Here is a 17,233-nt window from a genome sequence, read left to right as displayed (position 1 = left end):
GTTGGCCGCTTAAACCAACTGAGCCACCCAGGCACCCTGAGGGAGAAAACATTTTAAACTAAACTTACACAAAATCATTTAATCTCTTAAAAATTCACCATTACTTCTAGAAGCACTAAAGATTTGGAACCTGAAAAACTTAATATAAAAAATGAATATGATGTTCAGTTCATTAAAAAAAATCATACAAAAATATCAGCTTGCATAAAAGTAGCTGACATTCCAAACTTCCCACTCCATGCCTTACATAATTTGACACACCTAAAAAGTGATGCAATGTGAAATCAATCTGTCTTGAAGTCACAGAGTCCACGTTACATCAGACCTCTCATTAAGAGCACTCTGTGTTATTTTCTCTTTGCTTATTGCTTTATGGCATTTTAAAAAATAGCTAAATTCATTGTGGGCCCACTTTAGTCAAACAGACTATATTTTTCACTAAGAATTACCAATACTTGACATCATTTGACATAGCATAAATCCTACATACAAAGCATATCACATCAACACCCAATGCTTTAGAAAATCTAAATTCCTACTTATTTATAGCCTTGTTTTTTACAGGCTCTTGGGCGTTGAGGTTCATGTTAATATGATACATATTGCTGTCTCGTTTGCCATAGAAACAGTCCAACCATTGTGCATTTTGCTAAAAGCAAATTGTGAAACGTAACTGAAGTTTCTTATTATAACTTCTTCTCTATGCACCTTTGCTTAAAAGCCCATAAATAATTTACCAAGACAAAATCTGAAGGTGGAATTGGCAATTTTTTTTAAGTGACCCCTTCTACTCAGATTGAGTTTAAGGAGCAACTGGCTCCCTGTATACCCTCCTCCCTAGGATCCTAGCCAATGAGGGAAAGGTAAAGAGATCAAGTGAAGAGGAAGCCATCCATTGCTTAAAACAAGCTGTTTTAAAGCTTGGCTGCATGACAGAATTACCTAAAAATTACCTTAAAAACCAAAAATCTGGGTCCTGCCACCAAAATTTCACATTTCAGGGGTCTGATGGAGCATAGATAGGAGTTCAAAAGCTCTCCCAGGTGATTCTTGTGTGCAGCTGGGGTTGAAAATGCTTGCTGGAAAGCAAGGATGAATGAAACCTCAAGCTTCTAAAACCTCATGAAATTACAACCAAGTTTTTACATGGATAAGCCTTTGTATCTCATCTTTCCATTTCTCTATCTTTCATTAGATTCTTCTAAGTATCCCCAATACAAACAAAAAGAAAAAGTTAAGAACCATAATAAATGATTTAAAAACTATTTTTGGACTTCTGCTCTGGCCAAGATGGAAAATCAGGTTTATACTTCTGCCTGAAACAACTAAAAGAAACTCATACAAAATATATTGAAACCAAAATTTTCAAGACACTGGCTATCAGGCAACAAAGAACAAGAATTTTGACAGACAAGAAATAAACATGATAAGCTCTTATAATAACCTCAGCTCACTGCCTAACATCACACAAAGTGGAGTTCCCAGCAAAGGAAACTACTGTGGATAAAGGTCATTTTATAATGAAGGAATCCATCTATCAAGGACATAATTCTATACAGTTAATGCACGTAATAAACAACTCAAAATGCAGGAAACAAAATAGTAGGAAATAGATAAATTTACAGTTATAGCCAGAAATTCAACAGCCCTCTCTCAATAACTGATAGAACACATAGGTGGAAACTCAGTAAGGATATGGAAGACTTCAACTATATTATCAGCCACCTCTCCTCGACAGACATTTATAGAACACTCCATCCAGTAACACCAGAACACATGTCTTTTCAAGTACACACTGAGTATTTGTCATGATAGACTATATTATGGTCCATAAAAACAGTCAAAATGGGTTTAAAAAGATTTAAATCAGGCAAAATATGTTCTGCGACTAGATGAAATTAAATTAGAAAAAACGAAAAGATCTCTGGAAAATCCCCCAGATATCAGGAAACTAAACAACACACATCTAAACAACCCAGAGGTCAAAGAAGAAAAAGGGAAATTAGAAAATATTTTGAACACAAGGAAAAGAAAACACAGCATACCAAAATTGATCAAAGTGGCTGGTGCCTGGGTGGCTCAGTCGGTTAAGTGCCCAATTCTTGATTTTGGCTCAGATCATGATCTCATGGTTCATGGGATGGAGCCCGGCGTTGGGCTCTGTGCTGATAGCGTAGAGCCTGCTTGGGATTCTCTCTCCCTCTCTCTCTGTCCCTTCCCCATGCTCTCTCTCTCAAAATAAATAAATAAATAAAAATTTATGAAAGGAGCCACAGTCAAGTGAAGAAAGGAGGGTTTACAAAGGGGCACACATTATCTGGATTGTGATGGTTTCACAAGGTATGCATGTCAAAACTGGTCAAACTGTATCCTTTAAATATGTGTACTTTTTTGCAAATCAATTATAAACTGCTTTAAAAATCTCATTGGAAAGTAAACACTAAATAGTAATTCAAATGTATATTTAAATCAACTTATAACCAGCAAAAATGTAAAGCCTACCTATATTTCCTAACTTTAACCTGTCTGACTTTAAAGAAAAAAAAATACCTTATAACACTATGCCAAATTCTGTAATTATTGTTTCTTTCCTAGAATTTTTTCATAGCACTAAATATGACTGGGAGATTAATAAGTAGTAATTGTGAACAGTGAAAAGACACTTATTTGAACATTTTCCTTATTTTCACCCTTACCTGAATGAGGCTACAGCCATCCCATGAAAATTCCTACTATTGCCCTTGCCTCCAATTCAAAACAGCTCTATATTTCTACCATCCTTTCTCTTTTTTGCTTCTGCTCAGTGTTTCAAAGAAAAGTCTTTGGCTCCTTTCCCGTAATAAATCTTCCCACTCTCTCCTGCATTCTCCAAAACCCTGTACCACCTTTCTCCATAGTTTTATTATCTCCCACTCAACTCAACATTTTTCTTATGCTACTAATGTACTCAAATCTTTCCTATGTGAAAAAAAACTTTAATTTTGTCATATTTCCTCTTAAAGCTACCATCCAATTTAACCATTTTTGTTGTTGTTTACTGCCAAACCTCTATAAGTAGGTCATGACTAAGTTCACCAGAATTTGGCCTTTCATCCAGTTTAAAGGTTATCAGAGGTTGAAAAACTCTGTCTATAAAGGGCTTGGTAGCAAATATTTTAGACTTTTCAGACCATACAGTAGATTGTAACTATTCAACTCAGCCTAATGGAACCACACATAAATGAAGGGGATATGGTGATACATAAATGATTAAGAAAGGCTGTGCTCTGATAAGACTTTATTTACAAAAATAGGCAGGCCAGATTTGGCCCACTAGAAGTAGTTAAGAGGATGGGTCCCTGAAGCCAGTCTGCCAAGGTTAAATCTAACTCTGTCTCCTACTAGGTTAAGTAATACAACTGCCCTGTGCCTCAGTTTCCTCATTTATAAAATATGAACGATAATATGTATTTTGAGAACTGTTACAAAAACTGAATGAACTCAGAACAGTGCCTGTTACACAGAAAATGCTCAATTAAATGTTATTATTTTCACTCAAAACCACTGAACAACATTGGCAACAAAAACCTATTGGTCAAACTTGGAGGCCTTTCTTCTTCCAAATTTTCATCCTACCTGACTACTCTGTAACTCTCAACAACTCTACCACTTAATTTGTGTGCAACCTTGGACAATCCTTTTTGATGTCCCAGCTTCCTTATCTGTAAAATAAGAGTTGACAGAACAATAGTATTGACCTGAAAAATTTGCTGTGCTGGTTAATGGGATAATCCAAGCAAAATTCAACAGTGCCTAGCATACAGGAAGTACACCCTCAATAATGTGTTCTATTGTTACTATAAATATTAACCACTTGCTTCCATCTTGAAGTCTTCTGCACTTAGAAGCAATTTGTTATATATAGTAACTAGAAGAAGAAGGGCTTCAGAGTTTCAGACCTTAGTTCAAATATAACCTTTACCACTTCCTGTGTTATTCTGGATATACCACCTTATTGAAATTTCTTCATCTATAAAATGGCATGTTATTCAAAGAATCGACTGAGGAAACAAATGTAAAGCACCTAGAACAGTGCTTGATGGTGAACACGGTGCACTCATTTCTGTATCTATTAACGATTTTACTTAATATAGTCATTCCCACTCAGCCTGCAGTTCTCACCTTGGCTTTCTCTATATATTAATGCCCATGGAACCGCATCCTCTTTCATACCTTTGAGGTAAATAGCTCTTTAAACTACCTACCTACTTTTAACCTCCAAGCTCCAGATCTACATTTCCAATGGTCTGCTTGATATATTCCTTCTAGTTCCCAGGCTCTACCTACCAGCATTATAATCTCAACATGTCCTAACTGAACCCTCTCTTCTAGTCTGCCCTTTGAGCCAACTCTTTTCCATACATTCCTTACCTCATTATCTTTACTTTCAAAATGCTTCTAAAATATTTTCTTCTTCCTTTCCATTCCCACTGCCACTTAGTTCAAAAGGCCACATTTTACCTCTAGTTAGACTATTTAACAATCTGCTAACTGGTGTCCGTCTCCACTACTTCTCCCTACTAGACATTCTTCAAACTTGCATCAAACTTTTACTCAAGGTTTAATAATTGTCTCCCTTGGGTTCCCTATTAAGTCACTAAGCACTAAGACACATTTAGCACTCTTTAAGAAATCACATGAACAGTTTTCATATATATTATCTGTTAGTAACTTCCAAACTTTATTGACCACAACCTTGAGTAAGAAATCCATATATATATCATGACCAAGTATATCATACACATGTAATAGTTAAGTTACATAACACCTATAAAGTTTCTGAAACATCCTTAAGTCTTTTTTAAGTTTATTTATTTTGATAGAGAGAGAGAGTGAGCAGGGGAGGGGCAAAGACAAAGGGAGGGAAAGAATTCCAAGCAGGCTCTGTGCTGACAGTGCACAGAGAAGGGTTGATCTCATGAGCTGTGAGATCATGACCTGAGTTGAAATCAAGAGTAGGATGCTTAACTGACTGAGCCACCCAGATACCCCACATCCTTACATCTTATACAATAGTGTTGTATTCTGATTTTTCTTTTCCATTCTCTTTTGTATTTTAAAAATGCTGATCACAAACCACTAACTTGATATCATAAATCAGGGCCCCAGTTGAAAACCACTGAATTAAAAGATATAATGGAAGCAAATATTCACCATATGCATGGGCGAAAAAACGTCTACGGGAAAAAACAAACAAGCCCAAAGCAGTAAGCCTTACAAAATGAAACCTGTAAGTTGCTTCTGAGAACCACAAAAGACAACCTGAAGAAATGCATACTATATTCTCAGAAATGCTAAGTATGTAACTTCTCTTTAAGTCATAACTTTAATTATAAGTTTATAAGTTTATAAACTTTACTCATCCGCTCAAAAATACCAATAGATATTTTTTGGAATTAGATAAGCCAATTCGAAAGTCCTGATGGAAAAATAAAATCCTGAACAAAAAAAGTAACAGAAAGAGGAGTTACCCCTACCATATACTAAAACATACTTTACAACTACAATAAAGATAGTGTGGTATTGGCAAATGACTAAACAGATCAGTGAACATAATAAGGTCCAAATATAGATATAAATATATGTGACAGTTTAGTGTACTTATGATAAAAATGGGATCTCAAATCAGTGGAGAAAAGATGAATTGTTTGATAAATGAGCTAGACATGCAGATACTCTAGAATGTATCAAGGACTTAAATTTAATAAATGATACCCGGACAACATTCAATGAGAAAACACTGGAGAATATTATTATAATTACAGAGCAGGGAAGTCCTTCCTATTACTTAAAACCCAAGAACCACACAAAAGATTGATAAATTTATTATTTTTTAATATTTATTTATTTTTGAGAGAGAGAGCTGGGGAGGGGCAGAGAAAAAGGGAGACAGAAGATCTGAAGCAGGCTCCACACTGACAGCAGAGAGCCTGATGTGGGGCTTGAACTCATGAACTCTGAAATCATGACCTGAGCTGAAGTCAGACACTTAACTGACTGAGCCACCCAGGCTCTCAAGAGTGATACATTTAAATGCAAAAATAAAACAAAAGACCATTAGCAAATCAAAAGATAAAAAAGTCTGTAACTTATATCAAAGATTAAGGATTAATTTCACTTACACAGAGTTTCTACAAATCAAACTAGAACAAAAGACCAATCATCAAAAAAAAAATAAAGGGTCTACTCACATAAAAGGATATATAAATGTCTCCAAAGCCTTTGAAAAGAGAACTGAACTCAAAATGAGGGAAATGCAAATCAAATCTACACTGAGGTGCCAAGTTTTACCATTAGACTGGATAACAAAGTTTGGTAACCACTTGTGTTGGCAAAGGTGCAGTAAATCAGCCTTTTCATCACTGCTATCAGGAGGGCAGAACCACCGCAAAGGGTGTTAGCAGTATCAAAAATACAAATGGTTATTCATCAAAGCATTATATATAACAGAAAAAAACCTGGAAACAATCCAAACATCTACTAGTGAACTGGCTATATAAATTATAGTGCATGAATATAATAGATTATCATGCAGCTTTGAAAAAAAGAACAAATCACAACAAAAGAATTAGGAAACACTTTATGTACAGAACATAACTCAGAACAATGAGCAAGGAGCAGAATGCTACCATTTGTTTAAAAAGGAAGGTAAAGAAGAGAACATATTGTATTGTTTATGTATGCATAATATGTCTCTGGAAAGATATACAAAAAATCAGTAATAACTTGTTGCTTATCTAGGTATAGGAAAGGGTAGCTAAGTGTCTAAGATTAAAATAAAAAAAAAAATAAAAAGACACTTCTATCAACAATAGCCGAAGTACGGAAAGAGCCCAAATTTCCATGGATGGATGGATAAAGAAGATGTGGTACATATATACAATGGGCAATCAAAAAAAATGAAATCTTGCCATGTGCAACTATGTGGATGGAACTAGAGGGTATTACGCTAAGCAAAATTAGAGAAAGACAAATATCCTATGACTTCACTCATATGAGGACTTTAAGGCACAGAACAGATGATCATAAGGGAAGCAAAAATAACATAAAAACAGGGAGGGGGACAAAACATAAGAGACACTCAAATATGGAGAACAGAGCGTTACTGGAGGGGTTGTGGGAGGGGGGATGGGCTAAATGGGTAAGGGGCATTAAGTAATCTACTCCTGAATCATTGTTGCGCTATTGCTAACTAACCTGGATATAAATTTTAAAAATTGAAAAAAAATTTCTGAATAAGAAAAAGACACTTCACTGTTGAGTACTCTTTTATGCCATTTGCATTATGAGCCATTTAAGTGTACTGCCTGCCTCTTAAAAAATTAAGTTTTCAAAACAGAAAGAAGACACGAGGCTTCTACAATTTTAGATATGTTATTAAATCTTGTTTTTCTTTTTTGTCAATTTTTACATGTAGGGCAAAATACAGATCATGAAAAACCTAAATAAATGGTTTAATTAATTTATATTATAAGTAAGACTGACTAAAATAATCGTAAACAGTGAAAGCACAAATACTTAAGTACATAATAAATTACTGGGTGCTGAAGATGTCTTTTATCTACTTCTAAGCTGTATCTCTCTTACCATATTGCAAATATTTTTTCAGACTGAACTTCCTGTTTGGAAATAGGAGGAGACACAGGAAATACAAATCACTACTAGAATGAATGGGGAAAACCTTATCTTTTAGAGTTTTAATTTAAAGTTTTAAAATGCTCTTTTAAAGTTATTAAAAGCTAAATTCCAAAGTTAAAATGGAAAGTAAAAGGAGTCAAAGATTCCAATTTTATTCCAATCCATTTAGTATGCAGAGGAAGTGGACAGACTTAGTGCATTAACACCTGTAGTAGCACAAACAAGATTATACTTCTCTGATTCTAAAATCATTCTGTATATGTTATCTTTTAATGTTCTGGTATATTTGCCAAAGCATCAACAGTTAGGACATCCACAGCAAGTCATGTCACCTTTGTTTTTCAAATGTAATCAAGAGTTTAAAACAAAATGATCTCCACATTCCCAACAGCTTTCTGATCCTAATGTATGATAGCTTTTACTTTAAATTTCCCCCTTTAAAATAGAAATAAAAATGCACTTTTATAGGGTTTTTTTGGAAAATATTAAAATAGCAAATGCAAAACATCTAGATTGCTAGAGAACAGAGATTCAAAAATAGTTTCTACCTCCCCTTATCTTTTCAGGGTTTTAAAGTTAAATTATTATTAAAAGAAAAAATTAAATAAATTTGAATTTGACCTCAATTTTTCAGGTCACTGAATATTTTTCATTTGAGGTATCAGTGATATTCTTAGATGGCCTCAAGAGAAGAGTGAGCCAGAAAGGTTTTATTTAAAAACATAAATTTATACCAAGGAAAACACAATTTTAAAAATTTTCTAGTCTCACGGAGCCTTACTGAAACAGAGTAAGTTCTGGAACAACAAAGTAATCTTTTAAATTTCACCCAACACAAAAGTAAAATCGTAACAAATATTCCAGGGGTAAAGACAGTCATAGTGGGAGACAATATTCAAAAGATTGCTTTACCTCAAAGGAAAAAAGATCTCCAAGGCAGCTGAGAGGCCATTTTCTTCAAGTCTGTTTCTGGAATGTGGACACCAACTATACACAGGCACACTCCTTCCCCAGGACATCCTGACTGCACACAATAGCTACTGACAACAATTGAATGAACTGTGGTTGCTATTTCCAAGCATGGAAATTTTACTATCTATAGACGCAAATTTCCCTATCTAAGTTAAGTTAAATGACACTTATAAACAATCTATTTAAAAACAAATTTGGTTACTAAGCACATTTTAAAAAGTCACAACAGAAACTATCCATTTTTCTCATTTAAAGCCATCTACGTGTTTTTCAACGTTTGAAATACAGAAGAAAAAAACCCACACAAACAATAAATCTGTCAAAAAGCGGAGGAAGCGTTTCTCAGGTATACGGACCATATTTTATTGACAAGTTTTTCATTTTGTCCTCATGCCTCATCCCTTGACACTTGCCCTTTGCCTTCTATAGATAGGAGTGTGTTCACCAATTGCACCATGTTCTTCACATCCAGATTTCTTGTCCAAGTGCCCCAAATCACAGTCCCCAACCTCCATCCACCCCAACCCAGAAATGCCCACTCAATCTCTGAGACTCAGAACAAGTAATTCCCTTCCCCAGAAGAATCCTTTCCTTTCCTTACTCAACTCACCGTGAATCACTTTCTATGATTACGTTACTTAATTCATATTACTTACAAATGACATGTTAACACTGACAATCACTTCTTGCACTTTAATTTAAAATTTCATGACATCTTTCTCCAGACCATCTCCTTACTTCTTAGGTGTTCATCGGGTTTCTCTATCCTCTCTCTGTCCATGGGATCTCTTACTCAGCCTATATTTACTCCGCATAGTCGGAGTTGGTCACTCTCTTCCACTACCACCTATACACCACATCTCTCAAGTCCTCATCTTCAACCCACATTTATCATCAACATCCAACCTGTCCTGCATTTCGTCAAATCAACATCTATTCCCTCTCCTATAACAACCACATTCCACCTCCACTATAGCTTCTGCCTTAGATGAGACTGCCAATCCACATCCAGTCCCTTATTTCTACTTATCTCCTAAGTGAACTCCTTGTCTCATTCTTCTCAAATACTCCCTTCACCCTCAAACCTTCTTACATACTATAGTCCAGAAAAACAGATTCTAACACTTTGGGTGGCAAGTCATTTCATTAGCATATGTAATGCTTGATTCTTTAGTGTATGTAATACACATATATGTGTGTGTATGTGTATTCATACATATGATTAGTTTCATTTTTTTAGATTTAAAAAAGAAATCTATTATTTTTTCTCTTTTTCTCTATTCAGCTCCCTCCCTTAACTGGAGTTACTACAAATGACCATTTTCTAGTACCAATTGTCCTCACAAAACAAAGACTTTTGTACACGAATGACCTACTTCAAAAGAGAATGCACTCTTTCAAAAAACTCAAAAATTTTAAATATCATTTGTTTAATTTATTTTAGGCAGTATTTTTAGACTGCTTCCTGCCAAATAAGTTTTAATTTTTGAAAGGAAGAGAGTTTTAGGTGAGACTCCGTGGGAATATCCACATATCAAAGTATACATAACTCCTATTGATACATATCAGACCGATACTATGTGGGGAGATGGCACTCCAGTTAGTCATTAAGGACCAAAATGTATTCCTCAGATGCTTTTTGCCCACACCAACCCACTTTTAATATATCTTTCTTACCTTTTACTTTTGCAGTAAGCATTTCTGCAGCATTTTGAAGATCAACAGAATTGAGGTTCTGATGCTTATTCATTACAGATTTTAAAACACGGAGAAGTTCATCCAGACGTATATGAATGACTTCTTGAAAACAATCTTTAAAGAAAAAACAATTATTTGTTTCCCACCACGTTTCAGGAATGCACTTTGACAGATCATTTTGAAGTACACTTTAAGTAGAAGCAGTGGCCCCACAATTTTTGCCTACTATATATTCACTTCTGTTTTCACCATTGCAATTAGTATTATACAGTTTTTATAGCCTTCAAAAAATTCATAATCATTTTAAATCAGTAAAGATTTCAGTTAAAGTTAAGATCACCTTTTTCAGTTTCCCCAGTCTCAATGCCTCCAGATTTCCTTTGAGACACTTTTATAAGGTCAGTTTTTCCTGTTTTATAGTTTCAACTATAACATGCTTTTTAATATATATGGTAACAGAATTAAAGCTCTACAATGTCTGCTTTATTAACTAATACTAAAGAACGCTTACATGTCATGTTTCTACATTAAAGTTGCTTCTTTGCTTTAGGTAATTATTAAAAATCATATAGAGCTCCCTTTTAACCTGCCCATTTTTACAACTTGTTATATAATTTACAATGATAAAATATACAGATCTTTGTATGGTTTAATGAATTTATGTGCTTTTAGAAAAATTGAGTTAGTTGTCAATGATGAAAAATTGAGGCATCATTCCAAAAATTCCAGGTTTCTGGAATTTATTCTTGAAAACTCGAAATCTGGTTATAGTGGGCTCATACCCTCCTTGGCCATCGCAGCTGTATGTAACCCTTAGGTATGGCCTCTTTCCCAGTCCCTACCTGCCTGCCCCAAGCCTGCTCTGCTCATTTATACCAACTCTGGGCAGATGGAGGCAGGAAGGATTTTATAAACCCCTGGAAATAAAGTGGCCATATGATTTATCCTTCAAAACAAAACACTCTAAGCAAGCAAAAAGGGGAGTGCTACCTATAATCATGCCAGCACAACAGGCATATTTCTGGACTGCCATCCCAGGCAAGTAAGAAAGTATAATCACCCTACACTTGAAAATCCCACAAGTAATCCTCAAATGTCTAAAAAGACAACCACCTTAAATGCAATACCCTGATGTAATTTTCCCTTCTGTAACCTTACATATAGCACTAGTGTTTAATGATAGTTAGCATTTATTATGGGGTTCCTAGGTGCTTAGGCACTGCTAAAAGCACTTAAAAAGGTATTATCTCATTTAACTTTCATATCAATCTAATTAGGCAGATAATATTAAAATACCTATTGCACAGTTGAGAATACTGAGGCACACCCAAGTTCATCAACCCCCTGGACATAAAGTGGCCATATGATTTATCATTCAAACCAAAATACTCTAAGCAAGTAAAAGGGGGAATGCTACCCATCATCATGCCAGCACAACAGGCATATTCCTGTAGGGCCAGAAACTGTGGGGCCAGAATTTGAACCCAGAGAGTATAATTATAGAAGCCACACTTAATGTTATACTGCCTCCCTACGGAAATAACTTAAAAAACAAATAAAACCCATTTTTAAAATGTCACCTTATAATTATATAAAATTTTCAGAAATGTTAAAAAGATAACCATTAGAAAGAAAAATTGTCTTTAGATTAAAAAACAAAAATGAATAATTCTACCATCATCCATCAAATATTCCACTCATTAACTACAATGTCAAGAGAAAAAATATGTATGATAAGAGGTGGGGAGCTAGAAGAAGCAAACAATAGTTCAGGGAGTGATGGAGACAGAGAGAACAGAGTATCTTCAGGAGAAAACATGGCTCATTCATCCAATAAATTTTAATGATAGAAATAAAGGTGCTGGCTGAAGTAGCCTTAGAAATGAGTGAGTCTATAATATTAAAAGCAAAATAAATGCACAAAAGTATTATACTCTAGTCGACAATGTGTTTCCAATGAGGCTTCAGGTTAATGATTCTAATGTTGCTATACATATATACTAGAACTGAACAACTGGGTAAATGGGATGGTGGATGGTGGGAACCAGATATCTCGCTGTTGGAATAGAAATTCACAAATAAACAGGAGAAGGATGCTATAAGGATCCATATTGTGGTAGATTACAGTTGGGTACTTCAGTAAGAATTCATATTAAGGAGCACCTGGCTGGCAGTCAGTGGGGCATGCAATTCTTGATCTTGGGGTTGTGAGTATGGCGGGTATAGAGACTATTTGAAAATAAAATCTTAAAAAAAAAAAGAATTCATGTTTAGCTTAAGAGAGACAGAGGTGGCTGTATCTAATATAGAAATATTTATAGATATGTGTATTTATGCAGATACACACATATATTTCTTTGCTCTGTCCACTGAAAGGGCCTAAAAGGAACGAAGCCTACCACCTGAGTTTGGTTTCTAATATTGATCTCTAATAAAAGAAATCAGGGATGCTTAGAGAAATGGATGATTTTAGGACTGGGGCAGGAATCATACAAGATGAGTTAGAAGCATTCACTAGAACCAGAAAATAAGAGCTTAGAAAAAACTAACCCTCACACTGAATAAAGTATGCCAAGAGTACACAGGAGCCAATTGAGAGTTCCTAATGGCCAAAGCTTGAAAAATGTAAGTAACAAAAAAGTTGTACTGGATTATAACCCAAAATAAAAAATAATTATAAACGAGCACATACTGACACAAATAAATGGTTGAATAAATTAATAAGTGGAAGAAAAGAGATAAATCTCTGGTACAGAAGAATGTCAAATTATTTGTATAGATATTTTGTCCTCAAGGAGGTAGAGCATGCACACAGTGACTTCCTTTCAAAGAATACAGTACAGAAAGGTGGACAAACTGAGTAACTGAGAAACTTTACTATAAAGACAGGTGATATATCATGTTTATAGTAATTATTCTTGATATGATCCATGATGAAAACGATACTTCACATGTTACCTTCTTTCTCAATACCCCAATCTAATCATGAGAAAAACATCAAATTCTAATCAACGTGCATCCTACAAAATAACTAGTACTCCTTAAAACTGTCAAGGTCATCGGGGTGCCTGGGTGGCTTAGTCAGTTAAGCATCCAACTTTAGCTCAGGTCATGATCTCATGGTTTATGGCCTTGAGCCCTGTGTCTGTCCCTGTGCTGACAGCTTGAAGCCTGGGACCTGCTTCAGATTTTGTGTCTCCCCCTCTCTCTCTGCCCCTCCCTGGCTCACACTCTCTCTCTCTCTCTCTCAAAAATAAATAAACATTAAAAAATAAATAAATAAAATAAATAACTATCAGGGACACCCAAACTGAGGAAAGTCTGACAAACTGTCACAGTCATGGAGGGACTAAACAGACATGAGAATTAAATGTAGTATGATAGGTTCCTAGAAGAGAAAAATGACATTAGGAAAAATTTATGTAAGTATGAATAAATTATGGGCTTTAATCAGTAAGAATGTATCATTAGTATCAAATATGGGTGCATTAAGAGATTTACTATACTAATGTAAGATATTAATAAATAAGGAAAACTGGGTATAAGAATATGGGGGAATTCTCTATACTATCTTCTCAATTTTTCTATAAATCAAAAAATGTTCTGAAAATAAGGTCTATTTAAGCCAAAGTATGGAAAGAGCCCAAATGTCCACCGATGGACGAATGGATAAAGAATATGTGGTACACACACACACACACACACACACACAATGGAGTATTACTCAACAATCAAAAAGGATGCAATCTTGCCATTTGCAACAACGTGGATAGAACTAGAAGGTATTATGGTAAGCAAAGTATGTCAGTCAGGGAAAGACAAATATCACATAACTTCACTCATATAAGGAATTTAAAATACAAAAGAAATAAACATAAAGGAAAGGAAGCAAAAATAATATAACAGGGAGGAGGACAAAACATAAGAGACTCAAATACAGAGAACAAACTGATGGTTGCTGAAGGGGCTGTAGATGGAGAGATGGGCTAAATAGATAAAAAGCATTAAGGAAGACACTTGAGATGAACACTGGGTGTTATATATATGGGCTGAATCACTGGAATCTACTCCTGAAAACATTACTGCACTATATGCTAACTTGGATGTAAATTAAAGATTAATTAATTAAAAATAAATATATATATACACACAATAAAAAAATAAGGCCTATTTAAAAAAATGAAATACAAATGGGCAAGAAATATTAGGAATTTTATATACTGTTGGAATTTTCCCCATAAATATATGTTACTTTTATAATTAAAATTCATTTTAATACCTAGGGAAAATGTGGTATGAGTTTAAAGAATTATCTTAAATGATCACTGTATGGTCTATTTTATAATTCTGGATGTTAGTTCATTCAGAAGGTTTTACTTAGTTGAAACAATACAGCTTAGTGGTTGGTTAAAAATATTATCTCTAGAACCAGATTGCCTGAATTTGAACTTCAGATCCATTGTTCATAAACCTTGGGTGGGTTACTTAACCTCTCTGTGTCTCAGTTTCCTTGCCCATAAAAAGAAGATAATGGTAGCTACTTTATAGGATTATTGGATTAAATGAGTTAAAACACATAATGCACTTGGAACAGTGGCCAGAACATAGTAAGCCCTCCATATGTGCTTACAGCTATTTTTATTAGTATATGCAATAGTAAAAATAAGTTAATAACATAGATTAGGTCTGAAATGGAACCTCATAACTTTGAAATAGAAAATAATATAATTTGAATAGCTTCACAAAATAACGTATAAAAAACCAAAGCTAGTTGATGGTAATACTACTGCCTACTTATTAAAACCAAGGTTGAATGATTACCTAGTATTGTAAAACCTAACCTATGTTAATCCTAAAAAAGAGAAAGGAAAGCCAGTTATTTCTATCCTGTACTCTTGATGTTTCACAATAAAATCTACAGATATTAATACACTTGGGAAATATTGTAAGAATACTTTGCCTTACTTTAAGGTCTCAGGTCAAAAGAGCTGGATTTTGGAGCGTCAACAACCATCAGTATTCAAAATTAGTGTTGGGTAGTGAGCAAAAACTACAAAATACTTAGGCTTAAGTGCCTAAATAAACCAAGGTAATAAATTCTGGTCTTTTCAGAGCCAAGGAAATTAAATATGTGGAATTAAATGTATTTCAAAACTATTATATGTTTTTCAATTTCTTAGTTTTAATTTCTAACACAGTAATAGTAACAGATATAGCCCATATAAACAAAAATCTTCAGGATCCTCAATAATTTTTAACAGTATAAGAGGTCTTAAGAATCCCTACTATGTCTTTTTTTAAATCACTGCAAAATATTTCAAGAGCCATTAACATAAATATTTTATCAACTTGAAATTCTTTTCTTCCTATAAGGAAGCCTTTATAAACAGATACTGAAGTTTGTTTCAAATCAAACTACTAAAAAACAGTAATTGAGTTATTTAGTAATAAACTTTAGAAGTGTCCAAATTACTTTATAAATTTCAACTTCCTGTAATTGAACACATTTCTGAAGCCTATAAATCAATAGAAATGAACATGACAGCTACCTTTTAGAAATGTTAATTACAAGGATTCATAAACTTTCCTGAGTAGATGAGTTAACTACTAGAACATCAGTATGCCCTGATAATACTTCAAATAGGACTTAACAATTTAGCAAGCCCTTAATTGTGTATTATAAATGGTAAAAAAGAAAAAAAGTTCCATTTTTACCAAATGTTCTTTTCCTTATGATAGACTAAAGCTATCTCTATTTTTATAAAGCAAAAAGCCTCTTAAACGGAAAATATAACTTTTTTAAAAAGGGTTTAAGGAGTTTAAGCAACTCTTTCACCAAAAGTAAATACTCTTCTCACTCCAAACCCTGCCCTCCCCAAAACAGTGTCAGTAATGAGCAAAGCAAATGAAGTTAGTAACTGTTCTTCCCTAATACAAAAGAAAGCTGTTAAGTGGCTGACTGGTGTGATAGAAAATAGTAGATTTAGGGATGCCAGGCTGGCTCAGTCAGTAGAGCATGCAACTCTTAATCTCAGGGTTTTCCATATTGGGTGCGGTGCCTACTCAAAAAAAAGAAAAGAAAAGAAAAGAATGGATTTAGATCAAGAAACCTGGGTTCCAATGCTTGATCATCCACTTCCCTGAAATAACCACATGCAAACTTTTAGTTTCTCTGATCCCTGATTCACCATCCATAGAACAGAATTAGTAAGAACACCTGTCCTAGCTACTTTCTGTTGTGAATATCAAATAAATGAATAAAAACAAACCACGCTATTGACTTAATATACACAAATAGCTATTATTTCTATTTAACCTGTAAGCCAAACTAAATACCTTTTGACAAAAGATTTGTCTCACACAGAATTACATTCCACAACAAACACACTCATAGCAAGATCCTACAATATTTTGGCTAATGGAAAAGAGACATTAAAGTTTAAGTTTCAATTTCATTTTATACATAAAGTCTAAATTAGTGGATTAACTGGAAATAAAGTTATTAAGGACATATTTTATAAAAACATTTCTATATTTATCAAGCTATAGTATTTAATTTAGTCACCTAACTAAATAAAAGACCATTAAGTTTTATAGTGCTCACACTGTAAAAGAAATGAAATTTATACTACAAAGACATTCGATATGCAATTATTATAACATTTGGCCAAAATCTTAATAATAGTTATCTAGAAGAGTAAAACTCCTGTATCCCAATGTTTGCTTGTTTACCTACAATCCCTGTAATATGGTAATCTGAATTTTAATTTATTGTTTTACTCATTTGTGCCATTTATTTTCTGCTTCACTCAGCTTATCAAGTGAAAACAGATTAGCTAGCTTCATTTTTTGGTTCTCATGTAGTAACACAACACCACAGTGTTTA

At 34.1% G+C, this 17,233-nt stretch overlaps 1 protein-coding gene across 1 annotated transcript in view; it reads right to left on the bottom strand.

Moving 5' to 3' along the window:
* ARHGAP29 (Rho GTPase activating protein 29) overlaps positions 1–17,233 on the bottom strand; it is a 63,659-nt gene that overhangs the window by 33,683 nt on the left and 12,743 nt on the right. The window contains exon 3 of the mRNA XM_029948870.1: positions 10,327–10,461. Coding sequence (XP_029804730.1) covers positions 10,327–10,461 — 135 coding nt within the window. The remainder of the gene's footprint in view (positions 1–10,326; positions 10,462–17,233) is intronic.

Source organism: Suricata suricatta, chromosome 8 (genome assembly GCF_006229205.1).
Source record: "Suricata suricatta isolate VVHF042 chromosome 8, meerkat_22Aug2017_6uvM2_HiC, whole genome shotgun sequence".
Lineage (NCBI taxonomy): Eukaryota > Metazoa > Chordata > Mammalia > Carnivora > Herpestidae > Suricata > Suricata suricatta.
This window is presented reverse-complemented; position numbering and strand designations above follow the sequence as displayed.